This window comes from Electrona antarctica (genome assembly GCF_951216825.1).
Source record: "Electrona antarctica genome assembly, contig: SUPER_10_unloc_1, whole genome shotgun sequence".
Classification (NCBI taxonomy): domain Eukaryota; kingdom Metazoa; phylum Chordata; class Actinopteri; order Myctophiformes; family Myctophidae; genus Electrona; species Electrona antarctica.
This window is the reverse complement of record NW_027638778.1, coordinates 37,881-55,843: the sequence shown is the minus strand read 5'-3', so window position 1 is coordinate 55,843 and position 17,963 is coordinate 37,881. Positions and strand designations below refer to the sequence as shown.

The 17,963-nt window shown below is 44.2% G+C and overlaps 1 protein-coding gene across 1 annotated transcript; it reads right to left on the bottom strand.

The window, feature by feature from the left end:
* Window positions 1-3,063: 3,063 nt before the first annotated feature.
* On the bottom strand, window positions 3,064-16,908 carry LOC306931772 (uncharacterized protein). The gene is made up of 6 exons (XM_079532402.1): window positions 16,748-16,908; window positions 13,634-13,826; window positions 11,296-11,433; window positions 6,474-6,599; window positions 5,423-5,545; window positions 3,064-5,027 (listed from the first exon to the last, which is right to left on the bottom strand). Exons 2-6 carry the CDS (start codon window positions 13,722-13,724, stop codon window positions 3,715-3,717), a joined length of 1,791 nt encoding a protein of 596 aa, XP_079388528.1. The 5' UTR covers window positions 13,725-13,826; window positions 16,748-16,908; the 3' UTR covers window positions 3,064-3,714.
* Window positions 16,909-17,963: the final 1,055 nt, after the last annotated feature.

Here is a 17,963-nt window from a genome sequence, read left to right as displayed (position 1 = left end):
TTCTGCATCTATAGTACAACATGATAGTTTTCCTCTTATACAAAATAATGAAACAAAGTTACAATTAAGAGCATAACTCAACACCCCGTCTTGCTCTTACATTATGGTCAAGTAGTGTAGCAGAACAACCCCTATAACTTAGACCCGCATTTTTTTTTTTTTTTTTTTTTTTAAATTAAAAAAAAAAAAAAATGCTTATTCAAATAAAGATTTCAATCAATCAGAGTTACAGACCTGTAAGGGTCCATTTGGTTCCATGTGTTACACTCTCAGAGTCACAGACCCGTAAGGGTCCATTTGGTTCCATATGTTACACTCTCAGTCACAGACCCGTAAGGGTCCATTTGGTTACATGTGTTACACTCTCAGTCACAGACCCGTAAGGGTCCATTTGGTTCCATGTGTTACTCTCAGAGTCACAGACCCGTAAGCGTCCATTTGGTTCCATGTGTTACTCTCAGTCACAGACCCGTAAGGGTCCATTTGGTTCCATGTGTTACACTCTCAGTCACAGACCCGTAAGGGTCCATTTGGTTCCATGTGTTACACTCTCAGAGTCACAGACCCATAAGGGTCCATTTGGTTCCATGTATTACACTCTCAGAGTCACAGACCCGTAAGGGTCCATTTGGTTCCATGCGTTACACTCTCAGAGTCACAGACCCGTAAGGGTCCATTTGGTTCCATGCGTTACTCTCAGAGTCACAGACCCGTAAGCGTCCATTTGGTTCCATGTGTTACTCTCAGTCACAGACCCGTAAGGGTCCATTTGGTTCCATGTGTTACACTCTCAGTCACAGACCCGTAAGGGTCCATTTGGTTCCATGTGTTACACTCTCAGAGTCACAGACCCATAAGGGTCCATTTGGTTCCATGTATTACACTCTCAGAGTCACAGACCCGTAAGGGTCCATTTGGTTCCATGCGTTACACTCTCAGAGTCACAGACCCGTAAGGGTCCATTTGGTTCCATGCGTTACACTCTCAGTCACAGACCCGTAAGGGTCCATTTGGTTCCATGCGTTACACTCTCAGTCACAGAACCGTAAGGGTCCATTTGGTTCCATGTGTTACACTCTCAGAGTCACAGAACCGTAAGGGTCCATTTGGTTCCATGTGTTACACTCTCAGAGTCACAGACCCGTAAGGGTCCATTTGGTTCCATGTGTTACACTCTCAGAGTCACAGACCCGTAAGGGTCCATTTGGTTCCATGTGTTACACTCTCAGAGTTACAGACCCGTAAGGGTCCATTTGGTTCCATGTGTTACACTCTCAGAGTCACAGACCCGTAAGGGTCCATTTGGTTCCATGCGTTACACTCTCAGAGTCACAGACCCGTAAGGGTCCATTTGGTTCCCCCTCAAGGACCCCTGAGGGTCCCTTAACCACACTGTGGGATAAAGGTGTCCAAGTAGGTCCTAATAAAATAACAACAAACAGGATCTTAACTCAACAAAGTTTATTCAGTTCAAGCAGAAAAATCCAACTCTTACAGCTCCTTCATTTTTAAATGCTTTATATATATATATATATATATATATATATATATATATATATATAGAGGTCTGAATCATCAGGATTTCAGGCTTGGATTGTGGTTTTCAACATTACAGATGGAAGCTGAGGTCTAATAAATGATAGGTTAATAGAATAAAGATATAATGTAGGCTAAACTAGGTCCTAATAAATGATAGGTTAATAGAATAAAGATATGATGTAGGCTAAACTAGGTCCTAATAAATGATAGGTTAATAGAATAAAGATATGATGTAGCCTAAACTATGTCCTAATAAATGATAGGTTAATAGAATAAAGATATGATGTAGGCTAAACTAGGTCCTAATAAATGCCAACATCCGAGAACATGTCTTAATTGTCGTGTTTGTTTCAGAGCTACTACTAGATTAATTGAAAAAGAATACACATCAAATGCAAATGAAAACAGTCCATAAAACATGAACAGGATAATGTACAGAACCACTGGTTTGACCCAACCAGACCCCACGTTTTTGGGTCGAACCGAGCCGCAAATGTATGCCGAGTTAGTCGTGCCGAGCCTTGGGTTCCAAACATATGTTTTTGTTTTCCTATAATCATGAAAATAATAATTCTGCTCTGTCTGTCTGTGTATTTCTTTTACACCAGGCTTCAACCCGAAGTTAACACTTCAAGCGGCCAGGGTTATTTAATAACCCTGGCCTCCAGTGCGCCTGGGCTATACAGCCATGCGATCCGTTCTCATATCAATAAACTTTAGGACAATACTTCGTCCTGAGCGTCGGGCATTACTAATAGAAAGGACAAAGAACGTTCAGGGTGTTAACTCACGGATAATCAATCCTATCACAAACAACCCCCCCCCCAGAGCAGAGCATAAGATAAGATAATTACATGAACAACATAACGACTTTCAATTGAATGCCATATATCACATAGATACATAATACACAATATAGAACAATCCATGAATCACTTTATCACCCATTACAGAAGTAGATATCATAGAACAGCCCATAGATCACATTATGATCACAGAATCACCCATTAGAGAAGTAGATATCATAGAACAGCCCATAGATCACATTATGATCACAGAATCACCCATTAGAGAGGGGGGGGGGGGGGGGGGGGGGGTGGAGGGAATTTGAACGCTGACATCTGAACAACTACAGTCTCTGCGAGCATGAAAAAGTGAACCCAGAATAGTGAGCGCTAAAACAGACCACCTGATGTACTGTGGGCGTGTCTTAAACAGACCACCTGATGTACTGTGGGCGTGTCCTAAACAGACCACCTGATGTACTGTGGGCGTGTCTTAAACAGACCACCTGATGTACTGTGGGCGTGTCTTAAACAGACCACCTGATGTACTGTGGGCGTGTCCTAAACAGACCACCTGATGTACTGTGGGCGTGTCTTAAACAGACCACCTGATGTACTGTGGGCGTGTCCTAAACAGACCACCTGATGTACTGTGGGCGTGTCCTAAACAGACCACCTGATGTACTGTGGGCGTGTCTTAAACAGACCACCTGATGTACTGTGGGCGTGTCTTAAACAGACCACCTGATGTACTGTGGGCGTGTCTTAAACAGACCACCTGATGCACTGTGGGCGTGTCTGAAACAGACCACCTGATGTACTGTGGGCGTGTCTTAAACAGACCACCTGATGTACTGTGGGCGTGTCTTAAACAGACCACCTGATGTACTGTGGGCGTGTCTTAAACAGACCACCTGATGCACTGTGGGCGTGTCTGAAACAGACCACCTGATGTACTGTGGGCGTGTCTTAAACAGACCACCTGATGTACTGTGGGCGTGTCTTAAATAGACTATGGGCGTGTGTGAGTTAGCTTGAAGCCAATGAGAATTAATTAACCATTAGGTTTTCGGGCCTAGAACAGTTCAGGCCGGGCCCAGTTAGGCCCAGTTAAAAAAAGAGAGGAACAGGACTAAAACCCTATATGGGACCCCCTGGAGTCCCTCAAGGCTCTATTCTAGTGTTATGTTATTGTGGGGAAGGATTTCACTGACAATTTGGTTTTGATTTACAGTATGAAGTTTAAAAGTAATTAAAAAAAAATAAAACAAATAAAACAATGCCATCGGCCTTTGGGCGATATTAAAAATGATACTAATAGAAAATAAACATAGCATCATGCTACAGTATAGCATCATGCTACAGTATAGCATCATGCTACAGTATAGCATCATGCTACAGTTGTTGCAGTGGTTGTGTGGGTGCGCTGATGGAGTTTTAGAGCACCCTTTCTACCGAAGCTCTTCTCACATTGGTCACAGTGGAACGGTCTCCCTCTTTGATAGGGTTTCAGTCCACTGTGAATTCTCTGGTGTGATTTAAGGTGGGATATTTGAGTGAAGTGTTTTTCACACTGGTCACATCCATAGGGTTTCTCTCCAGTGTGAACTCTCCGGTGCCGTATTAATTCAGAATTTTTCTTAAACTTGCTCCCACACTGGTCACAGTGGTAAGGTTTAGATCCTGTGTGAATTATCTGGTGTTCTACTAAGCTGGATCTGTGAGAATACCTGTTTCCACACACGCCACAGAGGTGGGGTTTCTGTTTCACGTGGGTTTGCTCATGACTTCGCAGATTGCGTGATGAAGTAAAACTTCTTTCACACAGACTACAATGAAAGGGTTTCAGTCCAGTGTGTTTCAGTCCAGTGTGAATTATCTGGTGTGATTTAAGGTAGTCCCTTCTACTGAAGTGTTTTCCACACTGGTCACATCCATAGGGTTTCTCTCCAGTGTGAATTCTCTGGTGTACTATTAAGTCACCTTTGTAATTAAACTCGCTCCCACACTGGTCACAGAGGTATGGTGTTTCTCCAGTGTGAATTCTCTGGTGTGCTTTAAGGTGGCTCTTTGTAATGAAGTGTTTTCCACACTGGTCACATCCATAGTTTTTCTCTGATTTCTCTCCAGTGTGAATTCTCTGGTGCTGTATTAATTGATCTTTTGTCCTAAACTTGCTCCCACACTGGTCACAGTGGTATGGTGTTTCACCGGTGTGAATTGTCTGGTGTGTTTTGAGGTTGGATATTTGACTAAACTGTTTTCCACACTGATCACATCCATAGGGTTTCTCTCCAGTGTGGACTATCTGGTGTTTTTTAAGGATGGACAATTTAGTGAAGTGTTTTCCACACTGATCACATCCATAGTTTTTCTCTGGTTTCTCTCCAGTGTGAATTCTCTGGTGTACTATGAAGTCAGCATTGCTCTTAAACTTGCTCCCACACTGGTCACAGTGGTATGGTCTTTCTCCAGTGTGGATTCTCTGGTGTGTTTTAAAGTTGGACTTTGCAGTGAAGCGTTTTCCACACTGGTCACATCCATAGGGTTTCTCTCCAGTGTGGATTCTCTGGTGTGTTTGAAGGTGGGATATTTGAGTGAAGTGTTTTCCACACTGATCACAGCTGTGCTGTTTTGGTTTAGCCACGCTCCTTTGTCCCTTGACTGCTGGTAGGACAGGGAAGCCAGATGGAAGATGCAACACTGGATTGAAAACAAAGAGAAAAGGAATCTAGTTGAGATTTAGAACAATGCAGTAATTTAAACATTTCAAATGGAACTGTTATTATGCATCCCTGATTGTGCATTTTTATAAATAACCCATCAAGCCAACACCAGTTTGTCACCAACTGTCTTTGTAATATTTAGCCTTTGCGAGTATGTCAAAACTGAACTACCTACCGAACAATGGGACGATATGTCCTGACAGTCAGACATGCTGTATACACTATATCCACAATATAATACACAGGAGTACAATGTGATGTTTCATTCTAACGTGAAAGAAAGCATGAAACTGTGAGACGTCACATGATCCAAAAGCAGAACAATGAATGTAAGCTACAGCAAATGAAACCAAAGGTGGACAAGTAACTTACGGAGGTCTGGCTGGTCTTTGGGTCGGTCCTGTTCAGCAGAAGTGTCCCTGGTGGAGTCCAGAGAGGTCGTCTTCACCTGAAGTCTGGAGTCCACAGTCAGTTCTGGTTGAAATGGTTGATATCCTGGAGGAGTTGAGAAATGATAACTACAACCTCTTCTTATCGTAGAGAGCCTGAGGTGGAACCACTAACTGCTTGTAATGATTGCTACTCTTACATGTCCACACATGTGCTCCACAGCCCTCCCTTTCATTTAAACTACTAAAACATCATCACAGTTAGAACTCATTTAAATAAAGTGTTGTGTACTAAAACATCATCACAGTTAGAACTCATTTAAATAAAGTGTTGTGTACTAAAACATCATCACAGTTAGAACTCATTTAAATAAAGTGTTGTGTACTAAAACATCATCACAGTTAGAACTCATTTAAATACAGTGTTGTGTACTAAAACATCACCACAGTTAGAACTCATTTAAATAAAGTGGTGTGTACTAAAACATCATCACAGTTAGAACTCATTTAAATAAAGTGTTGTGTACTAAAACATCATCACAGTTAGAACTCCCTCCCTTCCCTTTCAACACAGGTTTCCGTGGGACCGTACTGCAGTTATGAGTTACTTTAGAGACCTTCTATTGGTTTGAGACCAGAGAGCGGTACCAACCACTCCAACCAACTGAACGGGAGAATGCATTGACTTTCAAGGTGAAACTTACCGAGGTCCAGGTGTTGTTCAAGGTGAAACTTACCGAGGTCCAGGTGTTGTTCAAGGTGAAACTTACCGAGGTCCAGGTGTTGTTCAAGGTGAAACGTACCGAGGTCCAGGTGTTGTTCAAGGTGAAACTTACCGAGGTCCAGGTGTTGTTCAAGGTGAAACTTACCGAGGTCCAGGTGTTGTTCAAGGTGAAACTTACCGAGGTCCAGGTGTTGTTCAAGGTGAAACTTACCGAGGTCCAGGTGTTGTTCAAGGTGAAACTTACCGAGGTCCAGGTGTTGTTCAAGGTGAAACTTACAGAGGTCCAGGTGTTGTTCAAGGTGAAACTTACCGAGGTCCAGGTGTTCTTCTTTAACTTCAACTTTAAGCTCATCTTCAGGTTCCTGTTTGATAGAAACGCTGCTGGTTGGTACTGCAGAACTCCTCTTCTCCTGCAGGCTGGACTCCACACACTGCACTGGAATGAAGGGATAGAAGAAAGACCTTGATGTGACATCACGGGTTGTTGTAGATCCACTGACCCAAATACATCTCCAACTGTGGTCGAACTTTGTCGGAACCTTTTGGGTTGAAGAGCTGCCTGGGCACGACAGAAGTCCAAGCATTGTCCACTGTAGACAGTGTCCACTGTAGACAGACAGTGTCCACTGTAGACAGACAGTGTCCACTGTAGACAGTGTCTCTAGCACCGTAACACTGTAGACAGACAGTGTCCACTGTAGACAGACAGTGTCCACTGTAGACAGACAGTGTCCACTGTAGACAGTGTCCACTGTATACAGACAGTGTCCACTGTAGACAGACAGTGTCCACTGTAGACAGACAGTGTCCACTGTAGACAGTGTCCACTGTAGACAGACAGTGTCCACTGTAGACAGACAGTGTCCACTGTAGACAGACAGTGTCCACTGTAGACAGTGTCCACTGTATACAGACAGTGTCCACTGTAGACAGACAGTGTCCACTGTAGACAGTGTCCACTGTAGACAGACAGTGTCCACTGTAGACAGTGTCCACTGTAGACAGTGTCCACTGTATACAGACAGTGTCCACTGTAGACAGTGTCCACTGTAGACAGACAGACAGTGTCCACTGTAGACAGTGTCCACTGCAGACAGTGGACAATGAAACTGAAACTAGGAGGTCGGGGTTCAATCTAAGCTAAAAAGGGGCGTGACCAAAAGGAAATTGCAATAGTAATCATTCAAGGTTTTTTTATGATCCTTAGGGATCATCCAAATCCAAACATATTAAAAAGTGTGAATTATGTCAATTTTGGATTATGGTAAATTCAAGGGTTGAAAGTTGGGTACCATCCTATTAAGGCAAAAATGTCTAATTTTAAATATGCTAACGTGTCAAACTAGGGGTTTGATACACTAATTGCAAGCATTAGTGTTGCACAAAAAACACTCATTGGGCTAAAAACAGCGACTTGCCCTTAACAGTTTAAGGGCAAGACTACCCAACTTTCAAACCCTGAATTTACCATGATCCAAAATGTATTTACGGTAATTCACAATTTTTTATGATATTTGGACGACCAAGGATCATAAAACACCTTGAATGATTACTATTGCAATTTATTTTGGGACAAATCTTCCACTGTCTGGCCTACTGGGCATGCCTTTGATTGATTGATTGAAGAATGTATTAACAGTTTGCAGAATTACAGTACATTTCAAGCACAAACTCAATACAAAGGCTGTTAACTGTGAGTGGACGACCCAATTAAGCATTACACTTGTTTCCAATAGGGTCCACCATGTTGCAAATCATCAAAACATTTAGAGACGTACAAATAGACAATTCTATAGACAGAACAGGAATTCATCATAAAGGAGGTAAAAAGGGAAAAGAAACATATACAGTGAGGGGGAAAAAAGGGGTGGGCGGTGGGGGGGATTCACGTTCAGCTCCGTTTATTTGTTTGTTTTCCTTGGAGGAGCTGCGTTGGGTCCCCAAGTCGGCTCCGTGGCCGTACCTTGAGTTGGCTGTGTGGCCGTCTCTTGTGTTGTCCTTGCGTTGGGTCCCCAAGTTGGCTCAGTGGCCATACCTTGAGTTGGCTGTGTGGCCGCGACCGTCTCTTGTGTTGTCCTTGCGTTCGTGTTTGAGGGATTCAGATTTTACAGGGGCCAGTTTCGAATTGCAGCCGTCCGTAGGTGCCCTTTGAAAGCGGTTTTGAAAGAGTCAAGGGATTCGCATGTCTTAATGACAGTTGGTAGGGCGTTCCACATTTTGGTGGCATAGGAGCGAAAATAATTTAGTCCCTTGTTTGTGCCGAATCTGGGTTGTACATGGTTTGTTGCACTCCCTCTGGTGTTGTGGGTGTGGACTTCGTTAACATTAAGGAAGTATCTAGACAGGTACATGGGTATCTTGGTGGTGTATCGAATCTTGTGGACCAGACCCATTGCAAGATGCTGTACTCTGTCGTCGACCCTAAGCCATTCCAGCCTGTCGAAGTGGGCAGGGGTGAGGTGGGTTCGGGGGGCTAGGTCAAGTAGGAGCCTGACCAGTTTGTTTTGGGAAGTCTGGAGCCTGGTTTTAAGGGCCTTTGAGGTGCTGTGGTACCAGGAGGTGCATGCATAGTCAAAGAAACCCTGTACAAGGGCTCCTGTTAAGGTCTTCAAGGTGTTTTTGTTGACCAGTGAGGAGATCCTGTAAAGGAATCTTGTTCTATGGTTGACCTTTTTGATTACGTTGGTGGCCATTTTATCACCGGAAAGATTAGCCTCCAGGATGGAACCTAGGTAGGTAATTTCATCTTTACGTGTGATAACATTGTCACCCACTTTAACCAAGAAGCCATTTGCCTTGCTGAGATTACTATTAGAGCCAAAGAGAATGGATTCAGTTTTTCCCAGGTGTAAAGATAGTTTGTTATCAGCGAGCCAGGTGCAGATTCTACCGAGTTCAGAGCTGAGGGCATTTTCAACCTGCAGTTTGTCCCTGTCCGAGACCAGCAGTGCTGAGTCATCTGCGAACAGGAACACGTTGCAGTCACAAGCTGAAGTCATGTCGTTTACATATATTAGGAACAGTAGAGGCCCTAGTATGCTTCCTTGTGGAACGCCACAGCTCACTGGGAGGGGGGGGGACAGTGTTCCGTTCACTTCCACCATCTGTTCTCTCCCCTCCAGGTAGGATTGCATCCAGCTCACTGATGTGCTATCGAAACCAATTGCTTTTAGCTTGTTAACCAGTATGGAGTGGTTCACGGTGTCAAAAGCCTTTTGGAGGTCCAGCATGACCATGCCGCAGTATTTGCCAGCGTCCACCTCTTGTTTGATGTGGTCGCTCAAATAGAGAAGGCATGTGTCAGTGGAGTGGGATGTTCTGAAGCCAGATTGGAACTCGTACAATAATTTATTAGTGGCAAGATACTTTTCAACCTGTTCATAGACTATTTTTTCCATCACTTTCGAGATGGAACTAAGAATAGAAATAGGGTGGTAGTTGCCGGGGTCTAATTTACTCCCTTTCTTGTGCAAGGGGGTTACTTTGGCCAGTTTGAAATCTTGGGGGACCTGTCCCTGTTTGATGGAGAGGTTTACTATGTGGGTGATGATTGGAGCTATAGAGATGGCTGAGTCTCTGAGAAATTTGGAGGGAATGTTGTCATGGCCTGTGGCCTTGTGGGGTTGGAGGGCACTCAGTTTCTTAATTACCTCATCAGTTGTTACCATAACTAGTTTAAAATCGTCTTTACAAACACCTAGGTTTCTGTAGAAGGTTGTAATGTGCTCTACACCAAAGAGCCCAGAGTGGGAGGGCAGTTTGTTAACCAGAGTTGTTGCTATGTTTGTAAAGAAGATATTCAAGTAGTTGGCCACATCAAGGTTGTCAGTGATGAGAGTGTTGTCCGATTTGATGTTTATGTTTGAAAACCTGGTTTTTAGTTTCTGACCATAGCCTAGTTGATTGTTTAGTAGCTTCCAGAGCTCATGAGGATTGTTTTTTTTTCCCTGTGCTTTATCATTGATGAAGTTACTTTTAGCTGATTTGGTCATGGCAGTTACACTGTTTCTTAGCTTGATTCGTTGGGTATTTAGGTTGTTCAAACGAGCTTGGCGAACACTGTCGAAGCGCTTGGCTAGCTTTGACTTGCATTTTAGAAATTCAGAGCATTTTTTGTCTCTGGCTTTCATTGCAGCCAGTATGTCCGAATTCATCCATGGTTCCGAGCGGGTTTTGCCCCTGGTGGTTCTCAAAGGAGCCATGTTGTTCAGTACTGATGTATATTTGGTTTTGAAGCCAAGCCAAGCTTCTTCGATAAGTGTGCTTTTAAGCTCATCGGACCAATCCAGACTCTCCAATACTTGGTTAAAGACCTCACTAGAGTAGGTTTTGAGGTCCCTTGATATGACTGTTTTGTGGCAGCCGGTCTTAAGTTTTTGTATTTTGCGGGTACAGAATATCATAAAATGATCACTAAGCCCACATACAATAACCCCTTTCTTGTGTCGTGTGCCTGAAGCATTGTCTGGCCTACTGGGCATGCCTGAAGCATTGTCCATCTGCATCACTGGATAACCCTAGAGTGAAGCATTGTCCATCTGCATCACTGGATAACCCTAGAGTGAAGCATTGTCCATCTGCATCACTGGATAACCCTAGAGTGAAGCATGCATCACTGGATAACCCTAGAGTGAAGCATTGTCCATCTGCATCACTGGAAAACCCTAGAGTGAAGCATGCATCACTGGATAACCCTAGAGTGAAGCATTGTCCATCTGCATCACTGGAAAACCCTAGAGTGAAGCATTGTCCATCTGCATCACTGGAAAACCCTAGAGTGAAGCATTGTCCATCTGCATCACTGGATAACCCTAGAGTGAAGCATTGTCCATCTGCATCACTGGAAAACCCTAGAGTGAAGCATTGTCCATCTGCATCACTGGAAAACCCTAGAGTGAAGCATTGTCCATCTGCATCACTGGAAAACCCTAGAGTGAAGCATTGTCCATCTGCATCACTGGAAAACCCTAGAGTGAAGCATTGTCCATCTGCATCACTGGAAAACCCTAGAGTGAAGCATTGTCCATCTGCATCACTGGAAAACCCTAGAGTGAAGCATTGTCCATCTGCATCACTGGAAAACCCTAGAGTGAAAATAACAGCATAAAAGAAAGAGAGAGAATGAAACTTACTGCTGTCCAGGCGTTCTTCTTTAACTTCAACTTTAACCTCGTCTTCAGGTTCCCGTTTAACAGAAACGCTGCTGGTTGGTGCTGGATGACTCATAGAACAGTGGTTACGTTCAGTAACCTTCACCTGCAGGCTGGACTCTGCATAAAGGAACAGAAGAACAGAAGAACAGAGGCGTGTTATTTCCACAGTGATCCTGCATATCTGTAGCTGAACTAGGGAAGAGCACTTGATTTCATTACAAACCCTGGCCGTGCGGGGCTTCTAAGCACCACCCGCATGCATGGGATGGTGACTGAGTGACTCCAGGCGGCGCTTGTATAGACATCAAGCCCACGTCTCGGTTTCATTGATTGATTGATTGAAATATTTATTAACAGTTTGCAGAATTACAGTACATTTCAAGCACAAACTCAATACAAAGACTGTTAACTGTGAGTGGACGACCCAATTAAGCATTACACTTGTTTACAAGAGGGTCCACCATGTTCAATTCATCAAAACATTTAGAGACATACAAATAGACACTTCTATATAGTCAAAGAACAGAACAGGAATTCATCATAAAGGAGGTAAAAAGGGAAAAGAAACATATACAGTGAGGGGGAAAAGGGGTGGGCGGTGGGGGGGATTCAGATTTTACGGGGGCCAGTTTCGAATTGCAGCCGTCCGTAGGTGCCCTTTGAGAGCGGTTTTGAAGGAGTCAAGGGATTCGCATGTCTTACAATTTACAATTTAGGCATTTAGCAGACGCTCTTAATCCAGAGCGACTTACATTAAGCAAGAACAAAAAGCATGGGAATACATCACATATATAAAAAGCATTTATCAAGAAACATGCGTAAGCTAAGAACGTAACTAGAACATATCTATATATAATGACACTATACATATAAGCTATACATATATATTATACTATGCTGTACTGTTATTGTGCTGTCTACATGACATGCTATAAGTCTGTTTCAAATGCGAGCGGGAGCCAGTGCAGGGAGCGGAGCAGGGGGGAGACATGTCTTAATGACTGTTGGTAGGGCGTTCCACATTTTGGTGGCATAGGAGCGAAAATAATTTAGTCCCTTGTTTGTGCCGAATCTGGGTTGTACATGGTTTGTTGCACTCCCTCTGGTGTTGTGGGTGTGGACTTCGTTAACATTAAGGAAGTATCTAGTACATGGGTATCTTGGTGGTGTATCGAATCTTGTGGACCAGACCCATTGCAAGATGCTGTACTCTGTCGTCGACCCTACGCCATTCCAGCCTGTCAAAGTGGGCAGGGGTGAGGTGGGTTCGGGGGGTGAGGCCAAGTAGGAGCCTGACCAGTTTGTTTTGGGAGGTCTGGAGCCTTGTTTTAAGGGCCTTTGAGGTGCTGTGGTACCAAGAGGTGCATGCATAGTCAAAGAAACCTTGTACGAGGGCTCCTGTTAAGGTCTTCAAGGTGTTTTTGTTGACCAGTGAGGAGATCCTGTAAAGGAATCTTCTTTTTTGATTACGTTGGTGGCCATTTAATCACCGGAAAGATTAGCCTCCAGAATGGAACCTAGGTAGGTAATTTCATCTTTTCGTGTGATAATATTGTCACCCACTCTAACCAAGAAGCCATCTGCCTTGCTGAGATTACTATTTGATCCGAAGAGAATGGATTCAGCTTTTCCCAGGTGTAAAGATAGTTTGTTATCAGCGAGCCAGGTGCAGATTCTACCGAGTTCAGAGCTGAGGGTATTTTCAACCTGCAGTTTGATCCTGTCCGAGACCAGCAGTGCTGAGTCATCTGCGAACAGGAACAAGTTGCAGTCACGAGCTGATGTCATGTCGTTTACATATATTAGGAACAGTAAAGGCCCTAGTATGCTTCCTTGTGGAACGCCACAGCTCACTGGGAGGGGGGGGGACAGTGTTCCGTTCACCTCGACCATCTGTTCTCTCCCCTCCAGGTAGGATTGCATCCAGCTCACTGATGTGCTATCAAAACCAATAGCTTTTAGCTTGTTTACCAGTATGGAGTGGTTCACGGTGTCAAACGCCTTTTGGAGGTCCAGCATGACCATGCCACAGTATTTGCCAGCATCCACCTCGTGTTTGATGTGGTCGCTCAAATAGAGGAGGCATGTGTCAGTGGAGTGGGATGTTCTGATGCCAGATTGGAACTCGTACATTAATCCATTAGTGGCAAGATACTTTTCAACCTGTTCATAGACTATTTTTTCCATCACTTTCGAGATGGAGCTTAGAATAGAAATAGGGCGTGCCGCGCTATGAGCTTGTAGATCTGCTATTTTTCCAATAGATAAAGTATAACAAAATGCTTTAACCAGCAAACACCAACAGGGGTTCCCATACCTATCCTGTACAACTTCACTACAGGCCTCATCCTTTGATCAATCAGTCCACATCTCTGGTCCATCTCTCTCTGTTCCTCTATGGAGGCCATGTCCAGTAGATCTCTCCCTGTGGTGATCCAGTAGATCTCTCCCTGTGGTGATCCAGTAGATCTCTCCCTGTGGTGATCCAGTAGATCTCTCCCTGTGTTGATCTGTGGAAATCACCAGTAGAAAAAAAATAACCTTTTAGTTCTCATTCAGTAACCTTACATACATACAGTAGCTGTGAGTGGATGACCCAATTAAGCATTACACTTGTTTACAACAGGGTCCACCATGTTCAACAGTGGTTACATTCAGTAACCTTACATACATAGAGTAACTCATAGAACAGTGGTTACATTCAGTAACCTTACATACATAGAGTAGCTCATAGAACAGTTTCCCAAACAGTGGTTTGGGACCCATTTTTGCGGGTCCTTTTATTCTTTCCTATATTTTGTTCATAATTATTATTCCATGGGGCATTTTCACATACAGCCTGTAGGCTAAGTAAACACATTCTGTCAGCCAGCCTGCGCAATGCTGCCTCCGTGTGGTACCATAGCTGTGGTACACTTTAAGCCACTGAAGCAGAACAAAATAAAATAAAAACTATATATATATATATATAGATATATATATATAGTTTTTATTTTATCTTGTTATATTTTGTATAGTTTCATTCAGAAAAATGCTCATATCTCAAAATGATGTCTGAAAATCAGGGTTCTCTCTCTGACCAAGGTGTCTTCAACAGGCTAGAAGTACTGAATGCTACATGACCAAGGTGTCTTCAACAGGCTAGAAGTACTGAATGCTACATGACCAAGGTGTCTTCAACAGGCTAGAAGTACTGAATGCTACATGACCAAGGTGTCTTCAACAGGCTAGAAGTACTGAATGCTACATGACCAAGGTGTCTTCAACAGGCTAGAAGTACTGAATGCTACATGACCAAGGTCTCTTCAACAGGCTAGAAGTACTGAATGCTACATGCTAACTAGTAGCCTCGGTACCCAGCCTCGGTACCCAGCTAAATAAATGAAAGCCTGAAAGAAAAGCCTGGGGGAACGAGAGAGATGTCCTGGTCTAGCAGAGTAGGAGTGAACTACAGTGCAGAGGGGGCGGGGTTAGGGGCGGAGCTAGATGAGTGGGAGTGAACTACAGTGCAGAGGGGGCGGGGCTAGGGGTGGAGCTAGAGGAGTGGGAGTGAACTACAGTGCAGAGGGGGCGGGGCTAGGAGTGGGAGTGAACTACAGTGCAGAGGGGGCAAGGCTAGAGGCGGAGCTAGAGGAGTGGGAGTGAACTACCGTGCAGAGGGGGTGGGGCTAGGGGAGGAGCTAGAGGGGTGGGAGTGAACTACAATGCAGATGGGGCGGGGCTAGGGGCGGAGCTAGATTAATGCACTAGCCCCTCCTATATTCAGCTAGTGTAGATTTGGGCCTTAGCCCCTCCTATATTCAGCTATAGTGTAGATTTATAGGGCGCTAGCCCCTCCTATATTCAGCTATTAGTGTAGATTTATAGGGCTCTAGCCCCTCCTATATTCAGCTAGTGTAGATGTGGGCGCTAGCCCCTCCTATATTCAGCTAGTGTAGATGTGGGCGCTAGCCCCTCCTATATTCAGCTATTAGTGTAGATTTATAGGGCGCTAGCCCCTCCTATATTCAGCTAGTGTAGATGTGGGCGCTAGCCCCTCCTATATTCAGCTATTAGTGTAGATTTATAGGGCGCTAGCCCCTCCTATATTCAGCTATTAGTTTAGATTTATAGGGCGCTAGCCCCTCCTATATTCAGCTAGTGTAGATGTGGGCGCTAGCCCCTCCTATATTCAGCTATTAGTGTAGATTTATAGGGCGCTAGCCCCTCCTATATTCAGCTATTAGTGTAGATTTATAGGGTGCTAGCCCCTCCTATATTCAGCTAGTGTAGATTTATAGGGCGCTAGCCCCTCCTATATTCAGCTATTAGTGTAGATTTATAGGGCGCTAGCCCCTCCTATATTCAGCTATTAGTGTAGATTTATAGGGCGCTAGCCCCTCCTATATTCAGCTATAGTGTAGATTTATAGGGCGCTAGCCCCTCCTATATTCAGCTATTAGTGTAGATTTATAGGGCGCTAGCCCCTCCTATATTCAGCTAGTGTAGATTTGGGCGCTAGCCCCTCCTATATTCAGCTAGTGTAGATTTATAGAGCGCTAGCCCCTCCTATATTTAGCTAGTGTAGATTTGGGCGCTAGCCCCTCCTATATTTAGCTAGTGTAGATTTGGGGCGCTAGCCCTTCCTATATTCAGCTATTAGTGTAGATTTTTGTCTTTCACAAACATTTAATTCCCATTGACAATGAATGGAGATTTTACATCATGTGTTTCTGAGCAAATCGGATATATTGAGAGAAAAGGCAAGAACTAAGAACTTTGCCATCAAAAGAAACATCAAAATAGACATCCCATTAAAACCTGTCTTCAAATACTGGACTCTTTGTTAGAACTTCCATGTAGTGACTCAGATTGTGAGATTTGGGGACCATTAGCAAACCAAGACCACGATAAGTGGGATAAACATCAAACGGAGACGCTACGCACAGAATACGGCAAATAAATCAATGATCTGGATCGAGCGAGACGACATGAAGTTTATCTAGAATAAAGTAAACCACACTAATAACGTAGCAACATCATAGCAGTTCACACCCGGCTGTGACCTGCCTTGTGTCCTGACAATATAGCCGTGGGGGGGTGGGAGAGAGAGGGGGGGGTTCAGATTGTTTAACATGAAGCCTCAGGGGAACCCCCCCCCCCCCCACACACACACACACACACACACCCCTTCGTAGCCAATGCAGGGCTAGTCTAGTGTTGCAAATTGCAGCTAGATAAAACACACGCACGGCTAGACAACATGACTAGCAGCTTTCAATACAACGCACACACACACACACACACACCATGATTAGCAGCTGTTCAACACAACAACAACAAGCTAAATAAAGCCAGTTCATAGTGAGTGTTTCAGCCACACTGATGAATGAACAGTACTTAATAATAATAACTAATAAACACACTTTATAGTGAGTTGTGTTCAACCAACCTAGCCGCTGTCTGGAGGCTGAATGCAGAGCCGAGGAGACGATATGTCACGACGAAATGACGATAAAAAGTCACGATAAAAGTCCACATATGTGGAGCTAAAAAGACTAGCTAAGACCCAACGCTAGTTTGGATCTAAAGGTCATCCGGTGGGTCTGGAAAGGAATTACACATCAAACTAACACAACAAACACACAGAAGCACAGCGAGCCGCCATCTTGGATCCGTGACGTCACCGCGCGTTGTGATTGGTGGTCAGATAGCAGTGGGTGTGGCCAGACCGTCCGGTTTCACCGCCGGACAGTCCGGTCTTAGACCCACCTCAACCTCTGACCGGATCACCGGACACATCATTGTCCGGTTTTTTGTGATATACAGCAGTGGTTCCCAAACTATTTCATGTCAAGGACCCCCAAATTGACACTAAATAGCCCGCGGACCCCCCGTTTGAAAAGATATGCCATGCATGGACCCCAATCAAAGAAGATGTGTATCTAGCAGTGATTTTCAACCATTTTAATTTCAAGGACCCCCATGTTTGACCTGCATTAGTCTACGGACCCCCATTTAATGGCATTTCTATCTCTGGGACCCCCGATTTATATTGTGAAATCAATGTTAATTTAACTCTGAGAGTGTACAAATGGGGGGTTTACGCAAGGGGGCAGGCAGGCTTTCCAACGTTGAAGCTCTGGGTCCTAGTGGTAGGAGGAGGGACTACAGGCGGACCCGTGGATTCATGACCGGGAAACCCCGTGCAGCTGGGCTTTAACCAAAGATGGTTTATGTATGAAGATGGGCCATCTTCATTGGATCCACTAGAGGCTAAAAGCCTACAAAGCCTACAAATGGTCTCCTAAATATAGTAGGCGTGGTTTGCTTCTCCCCGACCTCCACCCACCCCCCCCTGACAACAACACTGATTCCACACTCAGTCTAGTAGGTGGCGGTAATACACCATTTAGGTTTGCCAACCGCCATGAAACCCGAGAGAAGAAGACAACAACACTGACAGGTCATGTAGAAGCATTGAACTACAGTAAGTGCTGTTACTGTACAATGTGTGCAATGTGCATGTCGGTATTTTTAGATAAAGAATATTGATAGTGTCAGCTAAACAGTAATTTTGTAGCATGACGTACATAGATTATGTTCGTGAAACGTGTTTGTAAACTTAGTGTAATGTGTAAACCACCTTAAATCAGCGAACGTGCAGT